This window comes from Ammodytes marinus (assembly GCF_949987685.1).
Source record: "Ammodytes marinus genome assembly, chromosome: 12".
In the NCBI taxonomy this organism is placed as follows: domain Eukaryota; kingdom Metazoa; phylum Chordata; class Actinopteri; order Uranoscopiformes; family Ammodytidae; genus Ammodytes; species Ammodytes marinus.
Window position 1 is genome coordinate 8,678,453 of NC_137216.1, and position 15,133 is coordinate 8,693,585.

Genomic DNA, 15,133 nt, shown 5'->3' on the forward strand with positions numbered 1-15,133 from the left:
CCTGTGCAAAAATAAGTTGTGTATAAACATGTAGGCTAAAGTAGACTTTTATTATGAATGCAGCAACTTTTTTTTAGATTGCATTGATGAGGTATGCAGTATTTATTGTAGTTGATTTGAGTAGTTGTGTAATTTCCCTTTGAACTTTGGAGATCTTCCTAGCAGGATAGTTATGCCTGTTCAAAATGTTATCATTTATTTCCCATGCCATGTTCACAATATATTCATGAAGTGTTCGCTCATCACACAAACCATAAATAGCATCTAGAAAACTGCAAGAGTTTGGATTGAGCTGTTAAAAGACCTACCAGTCAGTGTCTAGCAGGTACATGGCCTATGTTGCGTAAACAAAGAACCATGGTTTGCTGGTTGCAGAGAAAATATAGTTTCAGGGTGAAAACAATTCTCTAAACTTACCGTTAATTCAACTAGAAATATAAATAACAATATACTAATGTTTGTCACATTTTTCTTTATTCATTTGGCGGTCTCCAAACACTCTTCCCTCCAGTCCTGTCATGCTTGTATTTGGCCCACATTGTCTAGAGCCCCTGCAGGGTCCATTTTGTGCAGCAGAAAGTGTCCTTGCACCTGGGCAGCGCTGATCTCAGAGTGTGCTGCCAGCGCCTGCTCTGCAAAGCACTCCCCGTCAGAGGCGGGCTGGTCTGGGTAGAACCTCCTGAACATCTGAGTGAGCTGCCCGGGGGTGCAGTGCCCGATGTACTGCTTCAGATCCACACGGCCCGGCCGGATCAGCGCCGCGTCTAACCTGTGTAGAGAGGTTACAAGAAAGACTGGTGGTTAATGTCTATTAAAATACTTAGATCTCTCTCTCTCAGACAACGCTGCACTGCCACAGGTGCGGTGCGAATAACCTATGCCGATTCATTCACCGTCCTACTCGTAGCCAAAAATATTGACACACTGAGACACTGAGACACACACACACACACACACACACTATCGCCTCACCTCTTTTGCACCGGGTCAAAGGGCAATATAGAAGTGTGATTAATGTGTTAATTTTTTTTAATCGCGTTAATTTTTCTGTGATTAATTAATCGAAATTAACGCATTAATTTGACAGCCCTAATTAATATTTTTTTTTATTATTATACATTTATATATTATATTTGTTATTGCAGATTTCAGTTTACTTTAAAGGAAGTTAAATACAGTATGTCAAAGCTGCATCACTTTGGCCACTAGGGGGCAGTATAACATGATGAAAACAGAGTGTTGACATATTATCAGCATATATAAAGGTGTTCAGACAGTGTTAGCAAACTTTTCTTTGCTGCTTACAGAAATATTTGTCTTTTTGGCTGCTAAATACTCCACTGTGTTCACAAGCTAGTGGCTAACCTAGTAAAACAGTTGCTGTGGGCGGGAAAAAACAAAACAATGTCCCAAAATAGACAAAAACACTCACTAAAGCTGAAGAGAACTACAGAGCCAGGTGATAATTCTCTGTTGGTTTTTACAAGCGACACATTTAATTTATAATTAATCAAAAAATGACTTAAGTTTTTGTTTTAAAGAAGTTGAGTTTATCAGATTTAGCCTCCTTTGTAGTTTAATTTAGCCTAATTTATAGTCAAGATAGTCATATATATATTTTAGTTTTTTTTATATAGTTTACAAAAGGCATACATGATTGGTTGAACAGACCTAGGATCAGATTTGTAACAGTTTTGTTGGCTTATAAAAACAACTATAACGGTACCTGTCAATGAAGTTGGTGGTCATAAAAACTATCCTGGCCTCGGATGAAGCCACTCCGTCCAGAGAGTTGAGCAGGCCACTGAAGGTCAGTCTCCCCATCCCCTGGAAGGCCATAGGGTCTGGGAGGGAAACACAACAGGGATTAATAGAAGTCACCCTCACAACAGAATAAGACACATACAATAGAACATTTTCCCATACACCTGTCCTGTTGTGGCTGCAGTGCTGTGGCATCTAAAAGCAGAAACTCCACAGACTTTTACTTCAAACCTGCATCACTCCCAACGTCAAAATTGCATAGACAAAGAGACTGTGTCAACAACCAGCTACCTCCACAGTTAATTACACCCGTGCTCCATTAATAACCATGTTGATACAATAATGAAACATCCTGAGTTAGTGGCTTATGGAGAGACATAAATTACATTAAAAAAATCATACTGGTCATGTGGACGCAAGTAAAAGTCCAATGTTAAGTTTTTTTTTTTAAAGTAGGGGAGAACGGGGTAAGTAGGCACACTTTTTACTCTAGTGAGAATTGCTCATCACCAAAACATCTGTCAATAGCCATTCCTACATTAAATTGAAGCTTAAGGTGTTGGCTAGAAATGTGTGTTTCTCTTTTTTTCCAACTTATTGTAATGAAGAAGTAATTTACCATCAAAGACACTCTGACACATTGTGACAACCAACCCCATCAAGGGGTCGGTTGTCACACACTATGGGGTTGTTTGTCACAATGTTATATTAATGGGAAAAATCTTAAAAAGAAGGCAAGGAGGCAGAACCAAATTTGAATGTTTAATTGCATTGTCAAGTTGACAAATAGGCCTACATAACTTACTGTAGCCTTGGCAGCTGGTCTAGTTTGGGATGCACTGGGTTGTTTTGATTTTGTTGCCCTTTTTTCTTTTGCTTGCTAGCTGCCTTTTCCTGCTCTATTCTTTCCTTCTCTGGGGTGTCAGTGAGGATACAGCTTGACAATTTATTTCGTTATTGGGTTCCTTTTCTGGCTGCAGCCTTGAGATAACATGTGACAACCAACCCCCCAAAAAATTTGACGACCAACCCCAACTTGAATTTCTTGCTAGCATCAAGGCCATTTAACCATCTGACAACTAATTAGCTTGCTAACCACAATCTAAACTATAGTTTACCCTTCACACTTTCTGAGGGTAACAAGTGTTTTGTTATAAACCCATTGTGTAAAAGCCTAGAAGAAAAATACTGAGAAGCAAAATATTTTGAATTTGACATGAAAAACACAAAACATCCTCTCACCTGAAATGCAGCTGTCTTCCTCCAAGGAAGTCTATGTATGTGACCTCTGATCCCAATTCTGGACCTTTTTTATATCAACATTTCAGAGCTAGCGCGCTCTGGTGGCGAGATATAACGAATGTGACATCCAACCCATGTGACAAATTACCCCGTTCTCCCCTACAACGTCTTGTTGTTTATGTGACCATTGGTTTCTAACAATAAACTGCCACTCACTCTCGGTGGGCATGAGGTCCCTGCTGACGAAGGCTGCGTCTACGTCCTCTAGCAGTATGATGCTCTGCTGTGGTGCTACACTCAACAGGTGGTTGAGCCGGTCGTCTGAGAGCGTCCGGTCGCTGAGGCTCATCAGACAGATACTGTAGCCCAGCTCACCTGCCAGCGCCGTGCTGAGATGAACAGAGAAAGACAAAGATGTAAGATGACAATGCATATGAGTACACAGACTGTCTTTCAAAAGCATGGATGCTGAAGACGAAAGGGGTAGGACTTCTAAAAGCACACTCACATGAAGCTGCTTTTGCCACAGCCCGGGGGACCGTACAGCAGATATCCTCTTCTGTAAGGGATGCCTGGAGAACAATAACAACAAAGACAAAATGGTCACACACAGTATAACTGATCATCTTACTTTTCCAGTACAGTAGGGGGAAAAAAATCAGCTTCCAGACTTTTATTTTTCGGTTTCTTTGTTCTTTTTTTCTTTTCTTTTTTGCAAAAGGTGCAGCAGTTGTGAGCAGAAACTTCTTTTAAAATGATCCTGAGTTGTTGCATTTGAGTGTATGTGAGAAACTGCACTAGCACTCCAAACAAGTGTCTCTTGTTCACACATTTTCAATGTCAGTTTCATCAAATGCACTAAATTACAGGAATGTTTCCCTATAAAAGACATTCGTTCAACAAACAGTCACAACAACAATGGCCATCGTGATACGAAAACATGAATCACATAACCAAGTTATTGTATTGGACACATTCCACATAGTGAGTGAACCAGTCTGATCCCCTCTCATACTCTCACCTCTGTCTGTGTACCACTTTGGGTTTCCGATGAACTCCTTCACGTCGTCTACCAGCTTCTCTGCCACGCCCGACTGCAGCACCACGGAGGCGAGGGGCCTGCGTCGCCGCGGGAAGCCAAAGGGCCTCCACTCTGCGCCCATGGCTGCGTACATCACCGTCCGGCCCTCCTCCTGCTTCAGGGCCAGTTCTCTGGCTGCAACAAAAAAAACAGAAACAAAATGAGCTCCGGAACAAACAATAGTAGTCAATGGAGATTTGGACGCGTCAGGCATGTGGTTGTGAACCCCTTTTACCTTCCTGTAAGATGTTAAAGAAGACTTGTCGGTCCCTGCCTAAAGCCGTGAAGGTTACAGACTCCCACGGCGTGCCTGTGTGCAGATCCACCATCTGCTTCTCTCTGGTCCGCTCCACCCGGATCCACTTCCGCCCGTACCTGCAGACCACAAGGGATGAAAGCGTGAGAGGCGGTGCGGTCGAAAGAGAGAAGGCTATTTGTTAGATTAAGGTGAAACAAGGCAGGCAAAAACATAATTTTTTCAAGCAATGATCAAGTGCTTGAAAAAGGTATTTGCTTCCATAACATGTCTTCCATTGTCTGTTGGCGTCTGTATATTTCTCCTATACAACCATCTGTAGCAGCTATTATCTAAAAAAAAATCTTCAATACTTTGAACTAAAAATCTCAACTACTAAAGCATCAACTTCATTTTTCATAATCTTGATTTATTGTCTGATTTATGAAAAAATAAATTATTCTTTAAAACATGCAGAATATGCATTTCTAAGACCTATATCCAACATACAAATATAGATGTTTTAATTAATGTAAGAAAATAACTGGCAAAGTTGACTGATGATATATATATTAAGATCAATTGTTTACCCTCATCTCCTGCAGGGTCTAAATTGAAAGAAGTGATTTGTGTTCTGACCAGATGATGTGGTTCCCGGGGCTGGGGTGGAAGTCAAACTGCGTGTTAACCCGTCCACTCTCGTGCGCCAGGTAGGAGGTCTCCACGCTCAGGTGCTGCGTGTGTTTGGCGTGCTTGGTGATCCAGCTCAGCAGCCATGTGTAGCTCTTATCCCTGCTGGGCACCTCCAGAGTGATCATGTAGTTCCTGCGGAAGAATATCATTCCCACCTGGGCACTTTTCCTGGCCACTGCTAGCGCCGTGCCGACCCCCACCAGTCCAAACCCGGCCCCGAAGTAAGGGTTGTCCTTCAGGGCGCTCAGGAAGTCTGACAGCGGCATGTCGCTGATGTGTGCAACCCCCACAGACTAAACACTTTGTAGGAGCGCAGACCTACACGCAAAGTGTACACTCATCTGTGGTTAGACAAGTGTCAGTCAGCAGCTGCCCAGAGGGGAATCTTGTACTATTATAGTCAATACTAGTTTGTAACGATACGTCCGGTCATGTTAGACATATACCTACAATCCCACTGACTGCTATTCCTTGTCTTCATTTCTTACCATGCGTTTTTCCAGTGTAAACAGCACTCTTTCACAAACAACAGTTCCCATGCGTGCTATGTATGGATGTAGTAAGTGCGACCTCTGCTACGCTTACACTTCCTGTGTTTGACATATTGGTCCGACTCGTCACCTGCCCGCAAACATTCGTTCCCACTGGCTATTGGCGTATTGTTAATATAATTTAGCTCGAATGCTAAGCTAACAATTTAAATAAATATGTCGTTGGACATAAGAGTTTGTGCTTTTTAATAGTAAACTGTACGCATGCATGAATTATCCGTAGGAAGTGAACAGCTCGCGACCAAAATCACAAGAGGCTAACGTTAGCTCGGCTAGCCATATCTGCGATGTTAGCAGCATATTGATAACCAGTTTATATTATCATAAAAAGTAAGTGAAACTCCAGCTCCTATCATTTTAGTATGAATTCATAAAGTCATGTAAGTAGCATTACAAAGTGGGTTTAACAAGCTAGATAGCCTAGTGTTCTACTCATAGCTGTGTTGATGTTGTGGTTTTCGGATAGAATAGAACGTGAGAAAGCAGGCAGTAGGTTAGACTGTGTTTACAGAGTAAAGTCTCTTGTGAAGTTTATTTCTTTATGTATCATATGCACAACAAATACAGGCGCAGTCGTTGGCAATGCATTTATTTAATATGTGGCACCCTCCAACAATGCAACACACCTAAAATACAAAATAAGAAAAAAAGAAAGCACATAGCTCACAAGATAATATAAGAGACAAACACAAGACAATAGTGCAAAGAGATATTAGGCCTATTAGTCCATAACATTTCATATGTAATATGAACTGAATATATAAATATATGTATATATATATAGAAAATTGTGTAGAATAATATAGTTTACAGTAGAATAGAACGGGCTGACACATGTATGCATATAGGCTATATAAGTATAACATTGTTTATAGACAGGTAGCCTATAAACAATGTTATTACTAATGTAATGTGCATTTTGTATAAAAATAAACACAAGTTGTATGGCCCATGGGAGGAAGCTGTCATGAATGGTGAAGCATTGAATAGTAGAGTCTCGCGATTAACAAACCAATGTAACTATAGGCTCCTTTTCCTTGGCTTTATTAAACAGCTGAAATGTATGCCATTGGCACAGCAGCATAGTCTCAGTTTTCTTTAGAACGACATCCTAGTGAATGAATAATCCCATAGCCTGCACTGTATAATGTAGGCTGGTATGTTTGCTCATAATCATATTAAATTGATACAAAACCTCACAAATGTTGCTCCTTTTAAATCTGTCACATTGTATCTAAACGGCATTCTCTGTTCTTTCAGACACAATGAAGACGATGGAACCTCATCCATGTGAAAAATACAAGTGCTCTCAATGCAGCGAGGCTTTTTCCAAGCCGGCTGTCCTGAAACGCCACTTCACAGCCGTCCACAGCAGACAAAATAAACCTGAAGGCCCGTTCCCCTGCTCTGAGCAAGGCTGTGTGTATAGCAGCACGGACCATGAGGAATATCAGGCCCACTTGATGTCCACACACGCTCTCACTCTTATTCCGTGCACACTAAAGTCCTGCAGAGTGTCTTTCCTCACACAGGCTGAGATGGAGAGACACTCGCGGGGCCACATGCCATTCGGCTGCCTTCATTGTCAGTTTGTCAGTCAAACTGTGAAAGAGCTGAGTAACCACCTTTTGGAACATAGCCACCTGCCAACTTGCACTCAAGGTAAACAAAAATACTGCAAAGAGCTGTCGTTATGCCGAATAGGAAATGCAGAAATCGTATCCGTCTGTCCATTAAAGGTCACATATTATGCAAATTTTTAGGTTCAAAATTGTAATTTGGGTTTCTACTAGAATATTGTTTTTAAGGTGTAGTGTCCAAAAAAAAAACTTTATATTTCTCACAGTGCCATTTACTGAATCTCCTCTTTTCAGCCTCTGTCTGAAACACTGTGTGTTAGTGTCTATTTAAGCCCAGACCTCTAAAAAGACCAGTCTGCTCTAAATGGTCCTGAATCTAAATGCTGGTTTGAATCTAACTGCCAGTTAGATTCAGGTGGTATCTAGGGGTGTGATTATCACAGTTGGAGGTAGTGCTGAGTAAGTCTGGTAATGAGGGGGCGTGCCTCTCCCCTTATAATGTCATAAGATCTGACTGGGGTTTTTGAACACAGGTTTTCAGAAAAGTGGAGGTGGAGAAAGAGAGAGAGGGTTGTTTTTTCAAATACTATGGGAAGTTTTCACACAACAGGCACCTATATTTATGTTGAGAAAACATAAATAAGTGCATTTTTCATAATAGGTGACCTTTAAATCTTGTTTTCAAAATGAGCACAGGTATGATTCAACCAGCCATAAGTAGATTTAACAATCATCTGTTGGCACATCTGTTCATAGGGAATGAGACTGCAGCCACAGTTGTGTGCATCGATGGAAGCCACCAGCCTCAGGTGTCCGGCAGGCCAAAAAGAAAAGCAACATCCAACCCAGTGTCATCATGGCCAGGAATTGGTGATGAGGATCAGCCAGACAGACAGCAGTCCAGGAGTAAAAGAGTGAAAAAGACATTGGAAAGAGACAAGTCTTCAGCAGAGGATGCTGCTCCACTGCCATCCAAAGGTACATACATAACTCTGCTAATGCTAAGAGGTCGTCAAGTTTAAATGAAAAAAATAGTTGTTCCATTGATAAAAAAAAAAGTATTCTGTCTGTGTTTGTGTGTGCGTGTGTGTGTGTTTTTTTATTTTATTTGGGGGAAGTATTTCCCTCTTACAGCCTGTGATAGCCTGATTGGTTTTTTTAAACGCCGTCTCTACAGCCCCCTTTTCCTTTGATTAAAACTAATTTCCCATGTTCTCATCCATCAGAGTACCTTGCGGAGGGATCGGAGCACATCTACCGCACCCACACCTGCCCCAAGTGTCGGCGCTGCTTCAAGATGCGCTCCCACCTGCGGGAACACCTCCACCTACACTTCCCCGACCCCGAGCTCCAGTGTCCCACCTGCAAGCGCTACTTCACCAGCAAGAGCAAGCTGCGCATACACCGACTGCGCGAGGCGGGGGAAAAGCTACACCGCTGCCCCCTGTGTGAGTACTCTGCCGTAGAACGCAACGCAATCCGCCGCCACCTCAACAGCATCCATGCAGGGGAGGCCGAAGAGCAAGTAGACAGTGTGAGCTTTCCTTGCCCCACCTGCGGTCAAAGCTTTCACCAGAGCAGACTGCTTAAGGCTCACATGAAGACGCACAACATCCAGCCAGACAGCGAGCCTTTGGTCTGTTTCCAAGATGGCTGCTCTTTCCAGACTTCTTTGCGGAAAGAGCTTTTGGGACACACCGCGGAAGTGCACGGGGTCAAGGCCGTGGAGTGTCGTCATCACGCCTGCGGTGCTGTATTTCAGAGTGAAACAAACATGGAGGTCCATTATCGCACACACCTGGCCTACCACTGCTCACACTGCCATTTCTCCTGCTCCAATAAGAGCGTCTTCCTGCAGCACCAGCGCCACGGTCACCCAGGAAATGAGGAAATTCAATGCGATTTTTGTGCTTTCGTCACCTTTAACCCCGTGGAGTTTGAGAGACACGTCGGACACCTGCACGCCAACGAGAAGATCCACCGCTGCTCCCAGTGCAGCTACGTGACCTCGCACAAACGCGGCTTGAAGCGCCACATGTTGATGCATAAAGGTGAGGAGAGAATACTGGAGGTCTTCAAAGGTGGAGTCAGCGATTATGGAGAACACTTGTTGTCAAAATCCCTTTTGGTCAAAATCAGTATATATTTCCTAACGATTTGTTACCTGTCCGTACTGTGAGCGCAGAAAAAAAATCCAATGTTAATACATAGCGTAGGCTTTCTAAACAGGCATGTTGCTAGCTAAGGTGGTCCCACTTTGTTTACAAGCGTTTGTTTAAATGCAAGTTAACAGAGCCCAAAAAACAGGTAGCGGATAGTGAGGAGATATTTACTGATTTTGACAAAAAGGGATTTTGACAACAAGCGTTCTCCATAATCGCTGACTCCACCTTTAATGTTTGAATGATACATTAGGTTTTTTTACATTTGATGTTTGGGTGACTCTTGTATGAGTTATTACTTTTGGCATGACTTCTCCTGATTTGTTTGTTTGTTTTCTAATAGGTGAGAAGCCCCACAAGTGTAGCCAGTGTGACTTCAGGTGCCGAGATGAGTCCTACCTCTCCAAACACATGCTCACTCACTCAGATGACAAGAACTTCATGTGTGCTGAATGTGGATACGTCACTAAATGGAAACACTATCTGAATGTCCATATGAGGAAACACGCTGGAGACCTCAGGTAGATACTTAAGTAGTTCCTCTTACGACTAGGATTGGGTATCGAGAACCCACACTAAATTGGTACCTGTTTGTGAATATCAAAATATCGCTAAACTCCTTGACCAGCAATACTACTATTAGTAGCCTTTCACTCCATGGCTTAAAATCACTCCATAGATATCTGTTATCAGAATTTAAATGTAATTTATTTTAAATCGAATTAAATTAAAAATATAATTAAAGAAACTATATAAACATAATCAAAAAACAGTATTGATTTAAATTATATAGGCCTGCTCTCAATCACTCAGAATGAAAAGGTTTAAGGCTTTAAGAAACTTCAACATTGAAACTAAAATTAAGAATATGCACATTAGTATATGTCTTTAGTTTTGTTTAACAGTGGAGTTATCATAAATAAATCTATCATTGCAGTTAAATAAGCAATGATAGAATGCTAAGGGGGTGCATTAGCATTCTATAATTGCTTAAAAGTGTTATAAATCCATTACAATGAATGTATGTGACTTACGCATTGATAGGTTGCTAAATGTAAAACTATAGTTAAAGTAATTGTCCATTGTTGTTCTGACCAAACGTCCCGTCTCCTCCCCCTATAGGTACGAATGCGACCAGTGCTCGTACCGCTGCCACCGCATGGACCAACTCAACAGCCACAAACTACGCCACCAGGCCAAGTCGCTCATGTGCGAGATCTGCGCATACGCCTGCAAGCGCAAATACGAGCTCCGCAATCACATGCTGGCCAAACACTCCGGGGAAGTGAAACAGCCTTCCGTCTACAAGTGCAAATACTGCGCCTACACCACCTGCTACCGACAGGCCCTTCAGAACCACGAGAACTGCAAACACACCAAGCTGAGAGAGTTCCGCTGTGCCCTGTGCTTCTACTCCTCCTTCAGTAGCATCAGTCTATTCCTGCACAAGAGGAAAACCCACGGCTACGTACCGGGAGACAAAGCCTGGCTGGAGAACTACGCCGCAAAGGAGAGGGAGAGGAACTCCACTGATTATGTGCAGGAATTTTACAATAATCCCTCAACAGTGTCCGAACAATCCACTACTGAAGGACCTGCCCCATCTGAAAGAGAACAATCCGATGTTACCTGCCAAGAAACTGTTGCTGGTTTACAAACTGTCCCCTCCGTGGATGTTTCTGACGTTGTATCTCAAGAGGTTGTTCATGAAGGTATTGCAGACAGTCCCCAACCTATGAACAGTCCAGAAGAGTACTGCACTCTTGTATTAACGACACTGTCAACCACTGACTATCAGACCGCTTCTACGCAAAATGAGGAGGAACATTGTGCAAATCAGACTCAGAGCACACCCAATTTAAACTGTGATGGATCTGGTGTGTCACCACAAGGGAAGGCAGACTTCTCTACACTTTCGTCGGGTGAAGACGATGTAGCCACGGCAGACGCGGAATGCGATCAAAATGACTCGGATGACAACTACGAGCCTCTTATTGACACAACTCAAACGCCTGAGGTTAAGAATGACATTGGAAGAATCAGTAGAAATGTCCCATCTGAGCGACATCAGCCATTAGAATGTGATCTCCGTCTGAAAGCCATGAGGAAGCACGACAAGGACCAATCAGAAGCCATGGTCTTGGAGGGACGTGTGCAGATGCTCGTGGTGCCGACAAAGGAAGCTTATTTTGGCTGCGAAAAGTGCTCCTACGTAACCGGTAAGGAGGCGTCTTTGAAGCACCACCGCCAGGCTTTGTGTCACGGTAGGACAAAGGGACACACGTGCCAAGCCTGTGGGGAACAGTTCAAACAGAAGCGAGGCCTCGATAGCCACCGCGCAAAGAAGTGCTCGGCCCTACCGCGAAAAACAAGGACATATGTAGGCAGCTCAAATACAAGATTGGTTACAGAAGATAACTCTAGTGTATGTCAGAGAGGATCCAAAGAACTGGGGGAGGAAACTACTTCCAATCAGACGGAACTTGTATCTTCACCAAATAGGATCTCCACAGAATCAAGTGATCAGGTATTCCAGCAGCAAGAAGAGGAAGTATGTGTGCCTAAAAAACCTTTGAAATGTGCAAAGAAGAAAGCAAAATGTCAATTATTTTCCGCTGAAGAACAAATGACCGTTCCTCTGCATTCCCTTCACACTAAAAGGGATGGGAAATTCAAGTGCAAGCTTTGCACTTTTTCATCAGTCAGGCTAGCAACAGTTGAACGGCACCTCTCAAAGTGTAGGAACATCTTAAGGAAAAGTGAGGATCAGATCGTTTCAGACGCGGATGATGAGTGTGGTTATACATCGGTCAAAGAGAAAGAGGACTTGGAAGAGAACAATGAAAGAACTGGAAAGGAACTTCAAATCTTCTCTTGTCCAAGCTGTGAGTTCAGCTGCAATCAGAAAAGGGCTTTAGACAGTCACGCAAAGAGAGGCTGCTTGAAGCCAGGTGAAGTCCAATGCACCATGTGTTCATTCGTAGCCAAATCAAAACTCTCTTTGACCCGTCACGTCCTGTTCGTCCATAAGAAAGAAAGGCACGGTTTAAGTGTTGCTACGCCTACACGTCTGCACTGCCAGCACTGTGCATTCACCTGCAAGCAAGAACGAGGCATGATGCAACATGTCGCGCTCAAACACAAGGGCGCACGACCTCACCAATGTCGGTATTGTCCTTTCAGCACCGCGAGGCGCTATCGCCTGGAAGAGCACCAGTCTCTCCACACGGGAGTCGGCCGTCACGTTTGCGATGTGTGCGACAAGACCTTCGGGGCCTTGACCAAATTGCGTCAACACAAGACGCGCATCCACGACAAACTGCCCGCACACTTCTGCTCGGTGTGTGACTTCAGCGGCTACACTCTCGACGACGTGAAACGCCACAATCTCAGATGCCACACGGGGGAGTTACGCCACGCTTGCACTCATTGCGACGCTAAGTTTAGTTCAGAAGTGGCGCTGAAAAACCATTGTAAACGTGTGCACCAGTCCCTAGTCAGTTTATCCTGTAAGCAGTGTGAATACTCATGTAGCAGCGAGGTCACACTAAAGACCCACCATGAGAGCAAACACCCCAAGTTAAAATGTACCACCTGTCAGGAGTCTTTTAAGACCAAGGAACGCCTTGAGATTCACCAGAAAACCCACCTGGCACATCACTGTCATGTTTGCCCTTTTGCCGCCAAAACAAGGCAGCTGTTAGCTCAACACCTTCTGAAAGAGCACGAGGAAGGATCAACGGAAGACAAGCCCCTCCAGTGCAGCGTCTGTCAGTTTACCTGTCGACATCAGCTGGTGTTGGAGCAGCACCTGCGCTCGCACGGAGGCAAGCGTCTGTACAAGTGCACCGACTGCGAGTATTCCACCCGCAACAAGCAGAAGATGACGTGGCACATTCGCATACACACCGGGGAGAAGCCGTACAGCTGTGAGCAGTGCACTTACACCTGCACTGATCCATCTAGGCTAAAGGTAAGCTAGAGGTTTGTAGAATGACTAGATAGTTCCGTAAAGGTCATATATTATGCAAAATGCACTTTTTCATGTTTTTAAACAGGGCCACCGGTGTTTCTAGAGACTTTTAAAGTATAACAAAAAAGAACCCTCTCTCTTTTTCTCCACGTCCACCGTTTTAACCTGTGTTGAAAAACCCCAGTCAGATTTCTCTCCCCATATGACATCATTATCGAAGGTGGGGCTTAAAGACACGCTCTTAAACATAGCATTTCAGACAGAGGCTGAATGGAGGAGATTAAGCAATGGCACTGTGAGAAATATAAAGTTTTTTGGACACTAAACCATGAAAACCACTTCTAGTAGAAACCCAATTAACAATTTTGAACCTGAAAATGAGCAGTATGTGTCTTCAATAATATGTTGACTGAATGGCCAGAAATAAAAAATAATAATAAATGTTTTATCTTTTCTTTTTATCATAAATTCTACCATAGCTCCACATGAGGGTTCACCAAGAGGAGAAGAAGTATCTTTGTCCAGAGTGTGGCTACAAATGCAAGTGGGCCACTCAGCTGAAGTACCACATGACCAAGCACACAGGTAACAGCAAAACATAAAGCTTGATGACAAGGAATTCTTGCACATTTGTATTGCATACATTTGTGTATGTAAAAAAACTTCTCTAAATAAATAAATGATATACTACTAGTAAAAAAAGAACCTGTCTTGGTCTTCTGCAGGGGACAAACCCTACGCCTGTGACCAGTGTGACTACCGCACCAACCGAGCGGACGCCCTGCGCGCCCACCGGGACACGCAGCATTGTGACCTGCGCCCGTATGTCTGTGAGAAGTGTGGCAAGGCCTTCAAGACCAGCTTCATCCTAAAGACCCACCAGCGGCAGCACAGTGACGACCGGCCCTACACTTGTGGCCTCTGCCCCAAGGCCTTCCGCTGGCCGGCAGGGCTCCGGCACCACTTCCTCTCACACACCAAGCAGCAGCCTTTCAGCTGTCGACACTGCCCCTACAGAGCCAAGCAGAAGTTCCAAGTGGTCAAGCATTTGCGCAGGCACCATCCAGAGGTTTCAGTGGAGCAGGGGGTGGTGAGGGACTCTGAGGCAGTTAGCTTGACCCTGAAAGAGGCCTTGCAGGGGACGCTGGATGACAGACAGCTAGAGGAAGGAGTGGATGGAGAGGTACAGGAAGTCGCTGAAGAGGTTGTAAAATGTGTTGAAGAGAGGGGCACAATAGATTGACTGGATTGTAGACCGGGTTCCCACACATTTTTTTACAATGAACTTTCCAAAACCTTTCCATGACATTTAACAATTTCCATAACTTTATTTAATTAGCTTAAAGTAGGTAGGCCTGTTTCAGAATGATATGGCTCAATAATGAGGCTCTTACTACATCTCTCTTGACTCGCGTCATATGTTATAATATTTGTCATTTTGAAGGCCATAAATGATTAAAACTGGCCCTCCTCAGGGTTTTTCGTGTAATATTTGCCTTCAAAGGATAGATGTAAAGCTTGAGAAGTGGACAGCATATGTGGGGAGACAAAGGGGAAATGAAATGCAACAAAAGTCACCAGCACTGTACTTAGCTACCAAGGCACTCCCTCCCCATGCATTCTCGTGGATAAGTAAACTGCTAGCTATTAGTTTGCTAACTTCACTAGATTTTAAACAATAGTAATCCAAGGAGTTATTTTGACATGTTTTGGGACTTTTATGAACATGTTTCAAACCCTAGAATATAAGTGTTAGAACTAGAAACTTTCCCCCAAACATTCAGTTATTCCAAACCTTTTCCAGGACTGGATGTTTTTTAAGTTTCATAACTTTTTTCAGGAACTCCATGAT

General features: G+C 43.5%; 2 protein-coding genes across 2 annotated transcripts; one reads left to right on the top strand and one right to left on the bottom strand.

Moving 5' to 3' along the window:
* Positions 1 to 490: 490 nt before the first annotated feature.
* bcs1l (BC1 (ubiquinol-cytochrome c reductase) synthesis-like) lies at positions 491 to 5,594 on the bottom strand. Its single transcript, XM_080037759.1, has 7 exons — positions 4,962 to 5,594; positions 4,323 to 4,462; positions 4,028 to 4,222; positions 3,515 to 3,578; positions 3,223 to 3,395; positions 1,727 to 1,844; positions 491 to 769 (listed from the first exon to the last, which is right to left on the bottom strand). Exons 1-7 carry the CDS (start codon positions 5,279 to 5,281, stop codon positions 517 to 519), a joined length of 1,263 nt encoding a protein of 420 aa, XP_079893885.1. The 5' UTR covers positions 5,282 to 5,594; the 3' UTR covers positions 491 to 516.
* Positions 5,595 to 6,831: 1,237 nt separating this feature from the next.
* On the top strand, positions 6,832 to 14,524 carry znf142 (zinc finger protein 142; the record flags this gene model as incomplete). Its single annotated transcript, XM_080038399.1, has 7 exons — positions 6,832 to 7,228; positions 7,903 to 8,124; positions 8,373 to 9,197; positions 9,652 to 9,829; positions 10,431 to 13,281; positions 13,761 to 13,866; positions 14,007 to 14,524. 7 exons carry the CDS (start codon positions 6,832 to 6,834, stop codon positions 14,522 to 14,524), a joined length of 5,097 nt encoding a protein of 1,698 aa, XP_079894525.1.
* Between the last annotated feature and the right edge of the window lie 609 nt (positions 14,525 to 15,133).

Coding starts and splice junctions, on each gene's coding strand:
- bcs1l (XM_080037759.1), bottom strand. CDS start 5,281: ATGCCGCTGTCAGACTTCCTGAGCGCCCTGAAGGACAACCCTTACTTC. Junction 4,463..4,961: donor CCCGGGAACCACATCATCTG/GTCAGAACACAA, acceptor TGTGGTCTGCAG/GTACGGGCGGAAGTGGATCC. Junction 3,579..4,027: donor AAAGTGGTACACAGACAGAG/GTGAGAGTATGA, acceptor ATTGTTCTCCAG/GCATCCCTTACAGAAGAGGA.